Source organism: Chiloscyllium plagiosum, chromosome 24 (genome assembly GCF_004010195.1).
Source record: "Chiloscyllium plagiosum isolate BGI_BamShark_2017 chromosome 24, ASM401019v2, whole genome shotgun sequence".
Taxonomy (NCBI): Eukaryota; Metazoa; Chordata; class Chondrichthyes; order Orectolobiformes; family Hemiscylliidae; genus Chiloscyllium; species Chiloscyllium plagiosum.
Genome location: NC_057733.1, coordinates 22102181 through 22118267, shown reverse-complemented (window position 1 = coordinate 22118267; position 16087 = coordinate 22102181). Strand labels below are relative to the sequence as shown.

At 41.4% G+C, this 16087-nt stretch overlaps 1 protein-coding gene across 2 annotated transcripts in view; it reads left to right on the top strand.

Moving 5' to 3' along the window:
- Window positions 1-16087, top strand: part of nup85 (nucleoporin 85) — a 43805-nt gene that overhangs the window by 15614 nt on the left and 12104 nt on the right. For both annotated transcript variants that reach the window (XM_043714536.1, XM_043714537.1), the window contains exons 5-12: window positions 1013-1056; window positions 2348-2417; window positions 3313-3434; window positions 4244-4378; window positions 5479-5601; window positions 8495-8626; window positions 9387-9493; window positions 14242-14325. In XM_043714536.1, the coding sequence (XP_043570471.1) occupies window positions 1013-1056; window positions 2348-2417; window positions 3313-3434; window positions 4244-4378; window positions 5479-5601; window positions 8495-8626; window positions 9387-9493; window positions 14242-14325 (817 nt within the window). The remainder of the gene's footprint in view (window positions 1-1012; window positions 1057-2347; window positions 2418-3312; window positions 3435-4243; window positions 4379-5478; window positions 5602-8494; window positions 8627-9386; window positions 9494-14241; window positions 14326-16087) is intronic.

Below are 16087 nucleotides of genomic sequence, written 5' to 3'. Positions count from 1 at the left end.
TAGTTATGGAATGTATTCCCCTTGACTTCCTACAAATATGGTGCACCGAAAGACCGAATTATTTTATAAAATATGGCAGCCCTTCTTGAATTATATGAATACAGATATTTCGGCTATCCTAACAAGGGCTTTTATTTAATTGAGATTACGAACCTGGCTGGTCCGGGGCCCCTTGGGAGAGGAATCCCGCTCGAATACGGGTTTTGTTACATTTGATGTTAACACATTCCGAGCGTGTATCTCACAGCGCAATTTCTATGTTATCCGCTGTTTTTTTTTCCTCTTTCTCTTATTTGAATAATGTAAGAGACTTAAATATACACTCTGGTTAGTTGTAGGTTAGATTAGTAGTTAGTTGAGTTTTTTTTTCTTGGTATTTTTCTTTTGTTAAATTTTGGTTCTTATACATTTAAGATTTAATTGTATATCAATGTTTGTACTTGAGAGTTTTGTTTATTTTTGTAAACTTGTAAAAATGTTAAATTTCTAATAAAAATATCTATTTAAAAAAAAGATTAGATCACATGGGATCCAGGGAGAGCTAGACAATTGGATACAAAATTGGCTTGAAGGTAGGAGACAGAGGATGGTGGTGAACGGTTGCTTTTTAGACTGGAGGCCTGTGACCAGAGGTGTGCCACAAGGGTCAATACTGGATCCACTGCTTTTCATCATTTCAATGATTTGGATGTGAAACCAGGGGGTATGATTTGTAAGTTTACAGATGACATCAAAATAGGTGGTGTAGTGGACAGTTTAGAAGATTATCTCCAAGTACAATAGAACCGTGATCAGATGGGACACTGGGCCGAGGAGTGGCAGATGGAATTTCATTTAGATAATAGTGAGGTGTTACATTTGGGTAAGGTAGTGGCAGTGCACCTGTCTGTGATCAGGAAGCCCATTACACTAATACTGTCCTGGTACCTATGCCCTCTAAGTGCCTATGTTTAGTATTTCTGATCATTTTAGTAAAAGTTATGTGCAATAATGTTTATTTTTCTTTTCCCAGCTTATTCTGTGGATCCAGAATTGTCAATGCAGTTTGAGGATCAGGTATGAGAACACTATGATACTGTTTATTTCATATTAAATTGGGTTAAAGCTGAGGTAATCCCTACGATGTAGATCTATTACAGATCGATTTTATTTTTTAAGTTTGTGCTAGGTTTGTACACGACTTATTTTCATAATGAGAGCAGCATGCCATATTGGAAATAGTTCAGTCCTCACTCACGTGTTCTGTATTTATCTGAGGCTGGAATAAATATCCCTATTACTTCTCACTGCCCTAATCTGCACTTTCACAACCCAAGATGGACCAGTTGCACATGTAGACTGATGATCTCAGATCTTTTAAAAGTGACATGAGTTTTTAAGAAAGTTTGAGCATGCAGATACTTGTTGTCCTTTGAGGGCAGCACGGCAGTTAGCACTACTGCCTCACAGTGTCAGGTACCCAGATTCAATTCCAGCCTTGGGTGTGGAGTTTGCACATTTTCCCTATATTTGCATGAATTTCTGACGGGTTTTCCGGTTTCCTCCCACAGTCTGAAGATGTGCAGGTTAGATGGATTGGCCATGCTAAATTGTGCCGTAGTGCCGTTGTGCAGGCTAGGTGGATTGATCATAATTCATGCGAGATTACAGAGATAGGATGGGGGCTGGGTCTAGGTAGGATGCTCTTCAGACAGTTGGTGCAGACTTGTTGAGCCAAATGGTTCCTATATGCGTTGTAGGAATTCTATGATTCTCTGGAAGTCCTCTCTGAGATCACTAGATATTCCTTGAATCAAGAATTACAAAGCTAGTAAGAGCGTATATCTACCTCAAACTGGGAAGTTTGTTTTATTTAGGTCAAACACTCTCAACGAATGCAGCACAGTTTAGGTAAAGAGTACTGTAAAGCTCCCTCTACTCTGAACTATCAAACACTCACAGGGCAGGGTCAACATAAGGTAACACTCAGGGCAAAGTTCCCTCTAAGCATTCCCCATTTAACTGCCCCAGGATAGTACAGTATGGGGTTATGTATAGAGTAAATCTCCCTCTACATTGTCCAGTTCAAATGCTAATCAAGCAAGTACAACATGATTTAGATTATACCAAAGGCACCTACTTTCTGGATTTAATCTTTTCAATCTCATCTCACAAAGGGTTTCCTTTCAGCTAAGAGATGAAGAAGATTTCTATTTCTTTGACCTGCACTGGATCTGAGCTTCTTTTTAGATATCTAACCCAGTGCAGTGGCCTGTGCCCTTTTTTTTTCACAGCAATTTGAAATTTTGGAATTAAGTTGTGCTGCGCAAAAGGGAGATAACAATGGTGTTTCCTCTTTTATTGGCAGGTTTCAATTCTATCTGCAATGGAGATAATCTGGAATCTCTGTGAGATCCTGTACATTGAGGCAGCTCAAGGTAAAACTGATTGGCTTGTTTAATTTAATTTTGTCTATTTTCTTTTGGGTGACGCTAACACTGGCAGTTGAACATTTGTTACACATTCTTAGGATAGTCAGTCATTATGTTTCAATCAATCAGTCAATCACTGTTGTAGCCGATATGTAGGTGTAGACCATAGTTAAGCTGTTAATGAGGGGATGGAATGGGACAGGCTTCCTGTTCCTGACTATCACCTGGTGTTTTGCCCTAAAGGAACTGATTGAACTCGTTGAGTTTTTACAACAAGTCAATACCATCATTTCTTGTGCCAAACACAAATTAGGAACTTTATTAAATTAAATTTTACATCTTGTTCAGACAGAATTTGAATTCACAATATGATGGGCTGCTGGTTCAGCACTGCTACTAGACAGTTAAAGTTTGTACAAATAAAACATCAGTGCAGCCTACTTGAGGTGACTCTGGTGCAGGCATCACTGGGAATCATGTGGATTAGGAGCATTAGGCCAGTGTCTCTGTATCCAAAGGGCTACTTGATACAAATTCTACTGGGGAAGATTCCATCAGCCCTCGTGCTCTTGCAGGAAGCGTGTGGATGTAGACAAGAGTTAAGCTAATTGTAATTCCCTTTTGTTGAATAACCTGACTATCATTATTAAGCTCGAATATGAAGCCTGCCACTGGACAGGTGTAAAATTAAGTGGAACCTGTACCCCAGCAGAACAAGTACTTGCCTAAACCTGGAGGGACTAATCCCCCAATGGAGACTTGAGTCTGTGTGTCACGTGTTCCAGTGGGGACCCTAACCCATAACTTGGCTGCAGTAAATGTGTTGTGACTCTAAATCGTTTTAACTAAATGTTCTAACAGTGGTTCATAGAAATACTAAGGCATTAATGTGTGATTGCAGCTGGTTCCCTCATGTCACATCTTCTGGATTGGATCAGACTGCATATTTGCCAAGTGGATGCTATGTCTGATCAGATCATGGCTTCTGAAAACCCTGTGGAACATCTGTACTACTGGAATGTGGTGAGTGATGACCTAGTGCTGCCAGGAGCCCTGCTTTCTACAGGTCCTCTGAGGAGATTATAGTGGTTGCTAGGGAACAAATTCCCTGTCCTAAAGGATTGTCTGTGTTACTTGAGTCATGTTGGCCAGGAAGAATCTCATTCTCATTCATGTGTCAGCTGGATACAACATGCAAACACTATGTCCAGGCATCACCAGGAATTGTGTGGGTCAGGAGGCATAAGGATTGTATCTTAGCATTCAAAGGTTTAGCTGAGACAAAAGGCCTGGTTCTACTGGGGAAGAAAGGGAATATTCCATCAGAGCTCCCACTTTTGTTACAGTATGGCAGATGAGTGTGGATGTCGACCAGAAGTAAGCTGGTTAATGAGGGGATAGAATGGCCAGGCCTCCTGTTCCTGGTCACCACCTGGTTCCTGGTGCTGAGAAGAGTGTGAGGTTGAGTGTATTTTATTGTGATGGCCCCCATAAATTCTAATCTTAGGCAATGACAGTAGTTGGACAGTGCCCTGACTGGGTACCTGCAAGAAATTTAAAATTCCTCATCTCGTGTACAATGAAATAATTAAGATGCCATTTACAATGGAGCTCTAGTGACTCAGAGTGGTACATTCAGATTTCTGGTACAAATGGAAATGATAGTGAGGAGGCGTTGGAGTTCATCTCCAAGGTGAGGTGCAACAGGAGTTTTGCCTTGCAAGAGGAATCTAAGAGCTTGAGTGAAGTACCTAGTCTGTCAGTTGGACTATCTCTAAGGCAGAGAAGTTGAGGGTCTGACACTTGTAACATGCTTGCTTATATTTTTCTAGGTTACTGGCTATGTGCTACAAGGCCGCTTGGATGAGGCTCGACAGTTGCTGGCTAAGAAGGCTGCGACTGAACCTGCAAAAAGCTCGATGTACAGATGTATGGATGAACTGATGAGAAAGATGCCCTTTTTCTCTGTATGTTGCTCAGTTGGTTTTGTTTGCTGCCTTTTCCCCACCACACCCCACTCATCCTACCTTCCTGTCATTCCCTGAAGACATTTACTCATAGAATCCTAGAATCCCTCCAGTGTGGAAACAGGCTATTCAGTCTCAACAAGTTCACACTGACTCTGCAAAGAGCATCCCATCCAGACTCACTCTTGGGTGGAATTGCAAAAGTCATTTTGTACGCTGATTCAAATGGCTAATTTTGTTTTTGCCAGTTTTTTTTGTCTCTTCCCTTGAGTGATGACTGCGAAAGTATTATTCTTTAAGCTATGATTTGTCTGGCTTCTTCTTGAAAAGCATCTGTTATTTATGTGAGGCTTAACCCACCAGTCTAGCAGCACAGACCAATGTCAGGCTTTACTGCTACCTGCAAACATGTTCCAACCCAGGACAGCTGAACAGTGATCAAAACAGGTCCTTGCTGGTTTTTTCACTGCGTTGCCCTAAGTTTGAGAAATTAAGACAATTTGTCTCATTTCAACTGCTATTTCCCAGCTAAGCTTAGAAAACAGACAGAATAATTTGCAAAAGTATACATTTATACTTCTGAAGCTGGATTGATGCTGCTTAGTGTATAGAACAGGGGACTGTCTAAGTTCACTTTCCAACTGAGCACTACTGCAGCAAAGGTCCAGTCTTTCTTTCAGTGTCTGATTAGATTACTTACAGTGTGGAAACAGGCCCTTCGGCCCAACAAGTCCACACCGACCCGCCGAAGCGCAACCCACCCATACCCCTACATTTACCCCTTTTAACCTAACACTACGGGCAATTTAGCATGGCCAATTCACCTGACCCGCACATCTTTGTGACTGTGGGAGGAAACCGGAGCACCCGGAGGAAACCCACGCAGACACGGGGAGAATGTGCAAACTCCACACAGTCAGTCGCCTGAGTCGGGAATTGAACCCGGGTCTCTGGCGCTGTGAGGCAGCAGTGCTAACCACTGTGCCACCGTGTCCTTTAATGCTCAAATTTTAACGTGATGTAAAATGCATATTATCTGTATGATCAGAGAATCGAACTATTACATGCTGTCTTCACTTTCTTTTTTGCCTTCACCTCAGCATGGCAGTTATCAAACTATAACTGAGTTTGAGCTGAAATGGCGTTATTGGCAAGAGGAATGTGAGCGGTGCTTGAAAGAGGGAACTTTTGCATCCAATGACAAACTGCTGCTAATCTGCAAGGTAAGAAAGAATGCCACTGCTGAGTTGTCAATGAACCTTATTGTTTATCATTAATTACGAGAAGAGTTGAGGTTATGCTTGAGCTATACAGGGCATTGCCAAGACAAATTTGGAGTACTGTGCACAGTATTGGTCTCCTTACCTAAGAAAATATGTGAATGCATTGGAAGCAGTTCAGGCAATATTTACTAATTGAATACTTATAGAGTCATAGAGATGTACAGCATGGAAACAGATCCTTCGGTCCAACCTGTCCATGCCGACCAGATATCCCAACCCAATCTAGTCTGAAATGGGTAGGATGCCTTATAAGGAAAAGTTGGACATGCTAGGCTTGTACTCGCTGGAGTTCAAAAGAGTAAAAGGTGACTTGATTGAAATATATAAGATCCTATGGGGTTCTTTAAGAGTGCAAAGGAAAGGATGTTTCCTCTTGAAGCAGAATCTAGAACTATGGCTCACTTTCAAAATAAGTTGCTCATTTAAGGCAGAAATGACAATTTTTTTCCTCACAGACAATCATGAGTCTGCAATTCTTTTCCTCAAAAACTACAAGATGCAGAATCTTTGAATATTTTTAAGGCGAAGGTAAATAAATTGTTGATAATCAAGGCAATAAAGTTGATCAGGGGTAGGTGGGAATGTGGCACTCCCGGATCAGCCAAGATTTTCAATTAATGGGAGTCTAGGCTCAAGTGGGTGAATGACCCATTTACATTGTGTGTATTCATATCCTGGTGTGTACAGTGAAACTGTTTTTGAAAATGGTAAAACTCTCATTCATTCTTAGTATATGAACGATAAAGAAGCCAATAAAAACAACCACCCCAGCAGCAGGCTATTTGTGGAACTCTTGCAGATCATCAGAACACTAAAACATTTAGAAACCAGGAGAAAGTCATTAGGAACAGCAGGGCTATCCCTTTATAGAGAAATCTATCTCAGTTTCTCTTCAAATTCATCACTCCAACTTAACACAAAAACTATTTGTTGCTTGAACATGTTTGCACAAATGTTTTCACCCCCGCTTTGTGCTGAGTGAAATCAAATAGAAATGGGTCTTTTCAGCAAAATGTAAAAGTGGTATGCCATACAGATAGAGCTGAGACCTCAACAGTCTACGCTAATATACAAATTATTTCAGTAAGGAGATAGAAGGTATGATTGCGAAATTTGCTTATGATATAAAGATAGGTGTGAAAGTAAGTTGTGAAGAGGACAAATGGAAGCTACAAAATATAGATAAATTAAATAAATGGGCAAAAATAAATGCAGCAAATTGAGTACAATGTAGGGAAATATAAAATTGTCTATTTTGGCACGAAGAATAATAAAAAAGGAGCCTATTCTCTAAAAAATGAAAGGGTGCAGAGGTCTGAGATGTGTCCTAATGCACAAATCACAGCTATGCAGGTACAGCAAGTAATTAGAAAAGTTAATAGCAAAGTGAATTCAATCCAAAAGTAGAGAGGCTGTGCTTCAGTTATACAAGATGATACTGCATCTGCAATACTGTGCATTACACTGTTGACCTTATTTAAGGAGGAATTATTCATTAAGAAGGAATTAACAAATTAATACATTGGAAGAGGTTCAGAGAAGGTTTACCAGATTTATAGCTGGAACGAGTGCATTATTTGAAGACGAAAGATTGAACAGGCTAGATTTATATCGACTGGTGTTTAGGAGAGTAAGTGGTGACCTTATTTAAACATGGAAGATTGTGACTAATCTTGACAGAGAGAACCTATAACTAGGTGTCACTGTTTCAGAGTTGAGTGTTGTCAATTTAATCGAGATGAGGCAAAATATTTTCTGAGTGTTGAGTTATTGGAACTCTGTTCCTGATAAGGTGGCGGAAGCAGAGGCATTGAATAATATAAGTAGAAAGAGATAGGTTCTTGTTAAGTAAGGGGATCGGGGTAGGCAGTAATGCAGATTATTGGTAACAGTCAGATCGGCCATGATTTTATTGATAGTGGAGCAGGCTTGAGGGACCGCTGGCCTAATCCTGAGGGGCCGCTGGCCTAATCCTGAGGGGCCGCTGGCCTAATCCTGCTCTGTGTTTGTAAGTAAAATGTACAAATTCCTCATGCTTTATAGATGAATAACTGTCCTGAATCAAAGATTGATGAGTGGAGCTGAAATGGAGATCAATCATGATCTGGTTAAGGGTGGAACACAGTCAAGGGGTTAAGTGGCTTACTGCTATTACTGCATTTAGGCAATTATATGTAGATTCAATAAAATCTGTCCTGAGATCAATCATGCACTGTGGTTTCAACCCCACATCAAGTTATTTATTTACCCTCCAAGTCAAGGCCTTTGGACCCATTAACCTTACCTATACAAGCCTTATGATATTCCTCATAACAGCATTTAATGTTCAAGAGACAATTAAAAAGCGATTTTGCTCTCATTGCCATACCCAGAGACAATTCTAGGTGTGTTCACTGAATAATTCCTTAGGCTACATTTCCTTTGTAATGTACGCTGGTAACTGTTTTAATAAGTGTAAACGTCCTGCAAGGAGGCTGTTATGGTAGTGTTACCTGCTTCACAGATATGTCATAACATTTCTGAACATGTTGAATGAAAATATGTAAATGTCCTGCAATTGGGATTATTCAAATTCATTGGAACAAATGAAAGAGAATCTCATGAACGGTCAAGGCATTCTGCTTGGTGTCTTTTTACTTGTGCTTTCTGCTGCTGGCAGTTAGCGTTGAGAACCTGAACTGATGTTCGCTTGCTACTTCACACTGAACCACTGCAGCATGGCCAGTTATCATACCTCTACTCCTTCCAGACTGAGCTCAAGGAATTGATGTTTAGAATGTTTGAGGGACAACTTTTGTAAAGAACTCAAAACAATTTCTGTTTCCTCCTTTAGATCCTCGCGGGTGATGAAAATGCAGTGAGTGACAAGAAGGATCTCTTGTCTACCTGGTACCATCTACTGGTCAGCAAACTGTTGTACTGTCATCCAACTGTAAAACCTACAGACCTTTATCAATACGCTGAGGTAAGAAACCTTCAGAGAACTTGTAACTGCCTAGGTTATCCAGTAAAATATTGTTCTTATTCTGTCAACAGTGCTCTTTAATATGGTTAAATGGAGGAATCTATTCAGGCAGTCAATCCCTGAGCCTGATGTTGATATAAAAATGGAGGCAGAAGTGAATACACAGCCTGCATTCCAAGTTAAACATCAGCCTTTAACTTTGAGTTCAATTTGACCAGATTGTATTAAAGCACCTAAAATTAAGAAAAAGTGTTGAAAATACAGAGCAAGTTAGTTTGCGCGACAGTTGATGGGACTCTGCAGAGGGAGGTTTACCCCTGTATCTAACCCATGCTGTACTTGTCCACGAAGTCTGGTGAAACAGTGTATCAGGAGATTTATAGGAAACAAATTCTGTTCTCATGAAGGGTCACTGATTTTGAAACATTAACTCTGTTTGTCTCTCCACAGATGCTGCCAAACTGCTGAGTTTCTTCACATTTGTTTTTACTATGTTTCTATTCTGTACTGTACATGTTCTGAGGGTGTTTTTGAAGGAGATTTACTGTGTTTCCATTCTGTACTATATCTGTTCTGCAGATGTTTTATGAATCAGATTTGTGAATGCTTGGTAAAGCAGTTGCTAACTTCCTGAAGTTGGCTCTGATGTTTGAATACACTGTAAAATCAATGCAAGGTGTTCTGTTATTGAATTTAAATATTGGGGAGTCAACATTGTGACCTTACACTGACAGTGACTCTTCTCTGTTGTTGTTTGCAGATCTGTTTAAATAATTTTATGTCCTCTGGGAGCAGGCTTGAGGCTCTCGACCGTATCTTGTTGGCAGCGCTTGAATTCAACATCCACCAGGTGTTGAAAGACTGCAGGTAAGCATGGGCATCCACCTTTCAATTGGATAAAGATTGCCAAATCATATCTCTACTGCCTTCAGGAAAAAAGATAGATGATTTCTATCATTTTATCCTGAATGAGAAAGTGGTTCTTTACAAATTAAATCCATTTTTCCCTCTTGCCGTGCCCAGGCCACAAGAGGGAAAGAGATTTAGGCTTTCTTTCAGAAATCAATTCAGTCTTTTAAGCGTCAATCCAGCTGCTGACTTCCAGTCATGGTCAAGCAGAACTTTCAGTAAGACCAAAATCATTCTTGTTCCCAGGACACCAACTATCCTTCGTCATGGTCACTGTTTGGTGCTGAAACAGACAATTTTTAGGATCACCATCCTATTTGGTCTGGATACGAGCTTCTGATCCCACACTAAGTTCGGCTCCTTCCATCCCTGTAACATTGCTAAACTCTCCTAGAGACAGTTTCCTCCTCAGTCACCATGGTCTGAGTATCATCTGCTTTGTGGGTGAAGAGAGATGCGAAGTATTCATTTAATACTTCAGTCATGCCTCTCTGAAACCATTTGTGATTCTCTGTTTTAGTCCTCAATCCGCCCTACTCCTTTTACCACTTATTATGTCTGAGCCTACAGAAGACTTTGGGATGCTCCTTTATGTTGGCTGCCATCCTTTTCTCATCATTCCTCTTTACTTCTCTGATATACTTTTTCACCTCCCCTCTGATCTTTCTGTATTCCTCTTGGTTCTCAATTGTATTTTCTAACTGACACCTCATATAAGCATTCTTTTTCTCCTTTACCTTAATTTCTATTTCTAAGTCATTCGGTGAACTCTGGATTTGTTTATACATTAACTGAACCCAACCATGTCCTCTGTGAGGCTAAGCCATTGCTTAGTTTTCCCGCCAATCTTTCTATCCATTCTGTACTGCCCAGTTCCATTCTTGCCTCATTAAAGTGGCTCTCCACATAGTGATTTATCTTACTCTGGATTGACCACTGTCAATCTCCACCATCATAATGATCCTTACGACACAATCAGCACTCTCCTAAATATTGTCCTAAAACCGTCACTTGATCCATTTGACCCATACCATTTCCAAGAACCAGCACCAACAGTGCAGTTTCACTTGTTGGACAGGACATATGATGCTACAGGACATTCTCCCAAACACAATTTAAAAACACTTGCCCCTTACTGCTTCTTACACTAACAGTATCCCAGTGTATATTTGGATAATTAAAGTCCTATACTATAACTATAATGTTTGCATCGCTCTGTAATTCCCCTTCAAATTTGTTCCTATAAGTCCTTAGTCGCCGGTCTGTAGACTACATGAAGCCATGTAATTTTGTACCATGTTTGCTACTTAGCTGTAGCCAAATTGATTCTCTTTTTGAATGTTCTGAGATATTCTCTTTCTCCAGCACTGTAATGCTCTCCTTAAAATATATCTCTCCCTACCTCCTTTCCTTCGCTGAATACCTTATACCCTGGAATATTTAACATCCAGTTTTTTGCTAGGTTTCTGGTATTGCTCAACATCATATTTCCACTGTGGCAATCTGCATCTGTAACTACCCAGTCTTATTTACTACTCACACACAAGCACAATAACCATGGTTTAGGCATTATTACTTTCATCCTGACTCTGATTTGGCCTCTTATATTACTAGGTCCTCTGCCTCTGAAACCCTTGTTCATGCATTTGTTACCTGTAGACTTGACTATTCAAATGCTCTTCTAGCCAGCTGCCCAGCATCCACAAGTGCCAACTCCTCTCAAAAATCTGCTCCTAGATCCCTAATTGCTAAGTCCATTTCATTAGCACCCTGTACTTGGGAGCCAACATTATTTCCTGGTTCAATAATGTCTCAGTTTTTAAAATCTCATTGTTGATCTCAAATCCTTGTGTGGCTTTTCCCTCCGTGTTTCTGTAATCTCCTGCCGCCATTCAATATTTTTCTGCTCTTCGAATTCTAACTTCTTGTGCATCCCCAGTTTAAGCATTTCACCATTGGTTGCTGTTCATCTGTCAAGGCCCTAAGCTCTGCAATTCCCTTCATAAGCTTATCCACATCTCTGCCTCTCCTTCTTTAAAAGACTCCTAAAAACCTAACACTTGAAGGAAGTATATGTCAGGTATAGACAGGAGAGATTCCCGACTCAGGCGACTGACTGTGTGGAGTTTGCACGTTCTCCCCGTGTCTGCGTGGGTTTCCTCCGGGGGCTCCGGTTTCCTCCCACAGTCCAAAGATGTGCAAGTCAGGTGAATTGGCCATGCTAAATTGCCCGTAGTGTTAGGTAAAGGGGTAAATGTAGCGGTATGGGTGGGTTACGCTTCGGCGGGTCGGTGTGGACTTGTTGGGCCGAAGGGCCTGTTTCCACACTGTAAGTAGTCTAGTAAGTAGTCTAGTAGTCTAGTCTAGATCAAGTCAATCCTTAGAGTATAAAGGCAGTAGGAGCATACTTAAGAGGGAAATCAGGAGGGCAAAAAGGGAACATGAGACAGCTCTGGTAAATTGTGTTAAGGAGAATCCAAAAGGTTTTTACAAATACATTAAGGACAAAAAAGTAACTAGGGAGCAAATAGAGCCCCTCAAAGTTCAGCAAGGCAGCCTTTGTGTAGAGCCACAGGAGATGGGGGCGATACTAAATGAGTATTTTGCATCAGTGTTTATTGTGGAGAAGGATATGGAAGATATAGAATGTGAGGAAATAGATGGTGACATCTTGAAAAATGTCCATGTTACAGAGGAGGTGGTGCTGGATGTCTTGACACATATAAAGGTGGATAAATCCCCAGGACCTGATCAGGTGTACCCTAGAACTCTTTGGGAAGCTAAGGAAGTGATTGCTGGCTCCCATTGCTGAGATATTTGTATCATCGATAGTCACAGGTGAGGTACCTGAAGACTGGAGGTTGCCTAACATGTTGCCACTATTTAAGAATGATGGTAAGGACAAGCCAGGGAACTATAGACCGGTGAGCCTGACATCAGTGGTGGGCGAGTTGTTGGAGGGAATCCTGAGGGACACGATTTACATGTATTTGGAAAGGCAGGGACTGATTAGAGACAGTTAGCATGGCTTTGTGTGTGGGAAGTCATGTCTCACAAACTTGATTGAGTTTTTTGGAAAAGTAACAAAGAGGATTGAGGGCAGAGCGGTGAACGTGATCTATATGGACTTCAGTAAGGCATTCAACAAGGTTCCCCATGGGAAACTGTTTAGTAAGGTTAGATCTCATAGTATACAGGGAGAATTAGCCATTTGGATACAGAACTGGTTCCAAGGTAGGAGACAGAGGGTGGTGGTAGAGGGTTGTTTTTCAGACTGGAGGCCTCTGACCAGTGGAGTGCCAAAAGGATTGGTGCTGAGTCCACGACTTTTTGTCATTTATATAAATGATTTGGATGTGAGCATAAGAGATATAGTTAGTAAGTTTGCAAATGACACCAAAATTGGAGGTGTAGTGGACAACGGGATCTTGATCAGATGGGCCAATGGGCTGAGGAGTGGCAAATGGAGTTTAATTCAGATAAATGTGAGTTGCTGTATTTTGAGAAAGCAGGACTTATACACCTTAATGGTAAGGTCCTGGGGAGTGTTGCTGAACAAAGAGAACTTGGAGTGCAGGTTCATAGCTCCTTGAAAGTAGAGTCACAGGTAGATAGGATAGTGAAGGCAGTGTTTGGTATGCTTTCCTTTATTGGTCAGAGTATTGAGTACAGGAGTTGGGAGGTCATGTTGCAGCTGTACAGGTGATTGGTTAGGCCACTTTTGGAATATTGCATGCAATTCTGGTCTCCTTCCTATCGGAAAGATGTTGTGAAACTTGAAAGGGTTCAGAAAAGATTTACAAGGATGTTGCCAGGATTGGAGGATTAGAGCTATAAGGAGAGGCTGAACAGGCTGGGGTTGTTGTCCCTGGAGTGTCAAAGGCTGAGGGGTGATCTTATCGAGGTTTATAAAATCATGAGGGGCATGGATAGGATAAATAGACAAAGTTTTTCCGTGGGGTCGGGGAGTCCAGAACTAGAGGGCATAGGTTTAGGGTGAGAGGGGAAAGATATAAAAGGGACCTAAGGGACAACGTTTTCACGCAGAGGGTGGTATGTGTATGGAATGAGCTGTCAGAGGAAGTGGTGGAGCCTAGTACAATTACTGTATTTACAAGGCATTTGGATGCGTATATGAATAGGAAGGATTTGGAGGGATATGGGCCGAGTGCTGGCAGGTGGGACTAGATTCGGTTGGGATATCTGGTCGGCATGGAGGGGTTGGACTGAAGGGTCTGTTTCCGCGCTGTACGTCTCTATGACTTGGATAAAATATTCAGTCCTAATATCTCCCATGTGGCTTTGTGTCAAGATCTATTTGGTAATGCCTTTAGGAAACACTTTGAGACCTTTTATGCCAAAACGGGTGTTTTTCTCTCCCTCCTACCCTCTTTTCCCATATCTCTCAATTCCCTTTCCTATTCTGTTCTAAGGTGTACTTCTTCTTAGCTCAAGTTTGACTTGTCCTTTCAGCTGTTGGATTGACTCACTGAGCAATTGGTGGAATTGCAGGACAATGCAAGGTCCTGTTATAGTGCTTTATTTTTTGAAATGCATGTGGCAGCAAACCTAGATGCTGCCAATACTCCGCATGCATTTTTACATTTTATCGAAGCATTGCTTTCCTATCCTGGTATGTGCCATGAGATGCATATTTTTGCTCATGTTTCTATAAGCTCATGTGTTTCATATGCCTCTCATTACAGCATCGTCCTGAATAATTGGTGGTTTGTGGCTCACCTGACAGACCTGTTGGATCATTGCAAACTCCTCCAATCCCATAATCTTCAGTGAGTGTGTATGCTTAATCTACTGGGTTATGTGTTTGCATGCAGTTTGTCAATCTGAGCTTGAATTTTGCCCGACAATAATGTACTATATTACTGGTACTTCTGAGCTGTGCTGTTGACAGGCTGCTGCTTAACATTTCTCTATGTGTTCACTCACTGCAGTGCAGTTAGTGTCCAACTTATCTGTGCAGTTCGGAAAAAGACTTAAAGGAAATAATGTTCTGAAACAGCGATGTTTGCGGTTTTGGTTTTTAATTTAAGAGGACTTCTTGTCTGGTTGACCCCAGGTCCCACCTCAGTGTGGTTTCAGTTTGGATTTGGGTCACATGGCTGTGTTCCAGGATGAGGTTGCAACCCAAATCCCATCAGTCCTTGTTATAAAAGGATCTCTGGGCTCAGGTCCCACCACTCTGCATGAATGAAAAGAAAACAGAATGAGAATAAATGGAACATTCTCAGGTTGCAAGGCTGCGACTTAGGGGATACTGCAAGAATCAGGGCAGCACAGTGGCTCAGATGTTAGCATTGCTGCCTCACAATGCCACGGACCTGGGATCGATTCCACCCTCGGATGACTGTCTGTGTGGAGTTTGCACATTCTCCCCATGACTGCATGCGTTTCCTCCCACGGTCCAAAGATGTGCAGGTTAGGTCGATCGGCCGTAATAAATTGTCCATAGTATACAGGGATGTGCAGGCTAGGTGGGTTAGCCATAGGAAATGCAGGGTTACAGGGATAAAGTGGGGGTGGTGAGTCTGGTTGGAAGGCTCTTCGGAAGGTCCATGTGGACTCAAGGGGCTGTGTGACCTGTTTCCACACTGTAGGGATTCTATGAGTCTGTGCATGGGTTAAACTGACCATAATCTCTATCAGCCATTTGCATGTGGAAGCCAAAAATAATATGTCCAAGTTTGTGGATGACACAAAAAATAGTTGGACATCTGATTTGTCAAGAGGATGCAATACAGCTTCAAGAGGATTTGGACAGAATTGGGGAGTGGACAAGAGCATTATAGATGAAATAGAATAGAACTGAAAGAACAGTGTATTTCTTAAATGGTGAAACTTCATATTTTACTTTATTCTTTGATGTGATGTGAGTATCACTGACAAGGCCAGCATTTGTTGCTGATCCTTAAATGGCTTTTGAACTGAATGGCTTGCTAGACAATTTCAATCTGTAGTTGAGAATGAATGTCATTGCTTTGAGTCCGGTGCTTCACATGGGCCAGATGGGTAAGATTGGCAGATTTCTGGCCATAAAGGGCATTAGTGACCCAGGTAGGTATTTACAACAATCCATGATAATCTCATGGTGATCATAACTGAGACAAACTTTGAATTCCAAATGTATTAATTGGAAGCTAAATTCCTACAACTGCTGGATTTGAACCTGTGTGTCCAGCACACTTGCCTGAATCTGTAGATTACTGAAGTGATTTTATTAGCATTACAGTATCAGCATCTCTGCAATGAAATTGGGAAGTGATGATGTTGAAGGAGAATTTGGGGATGTCTTTGTTCAAATCACTGAAAGCTGACGTGCAGTAGCAGCAAGTGACTAGGAAGACTCAGAAGAGATTTGAGCACAAGAGCAAAGACATCTTGCTTTGATTGTGTGAAATACTGGTGCGAGCACATCCGGAGTATTGAATGCAGTTCTGATCCCCCTGCCTAAAAAAAGTTGTTCTTGCCATGGAGGGAGGTCACCAACTGATTCCAGGGATGGTATTACTTTCTGATAAAGAGAGATTGAGGAGA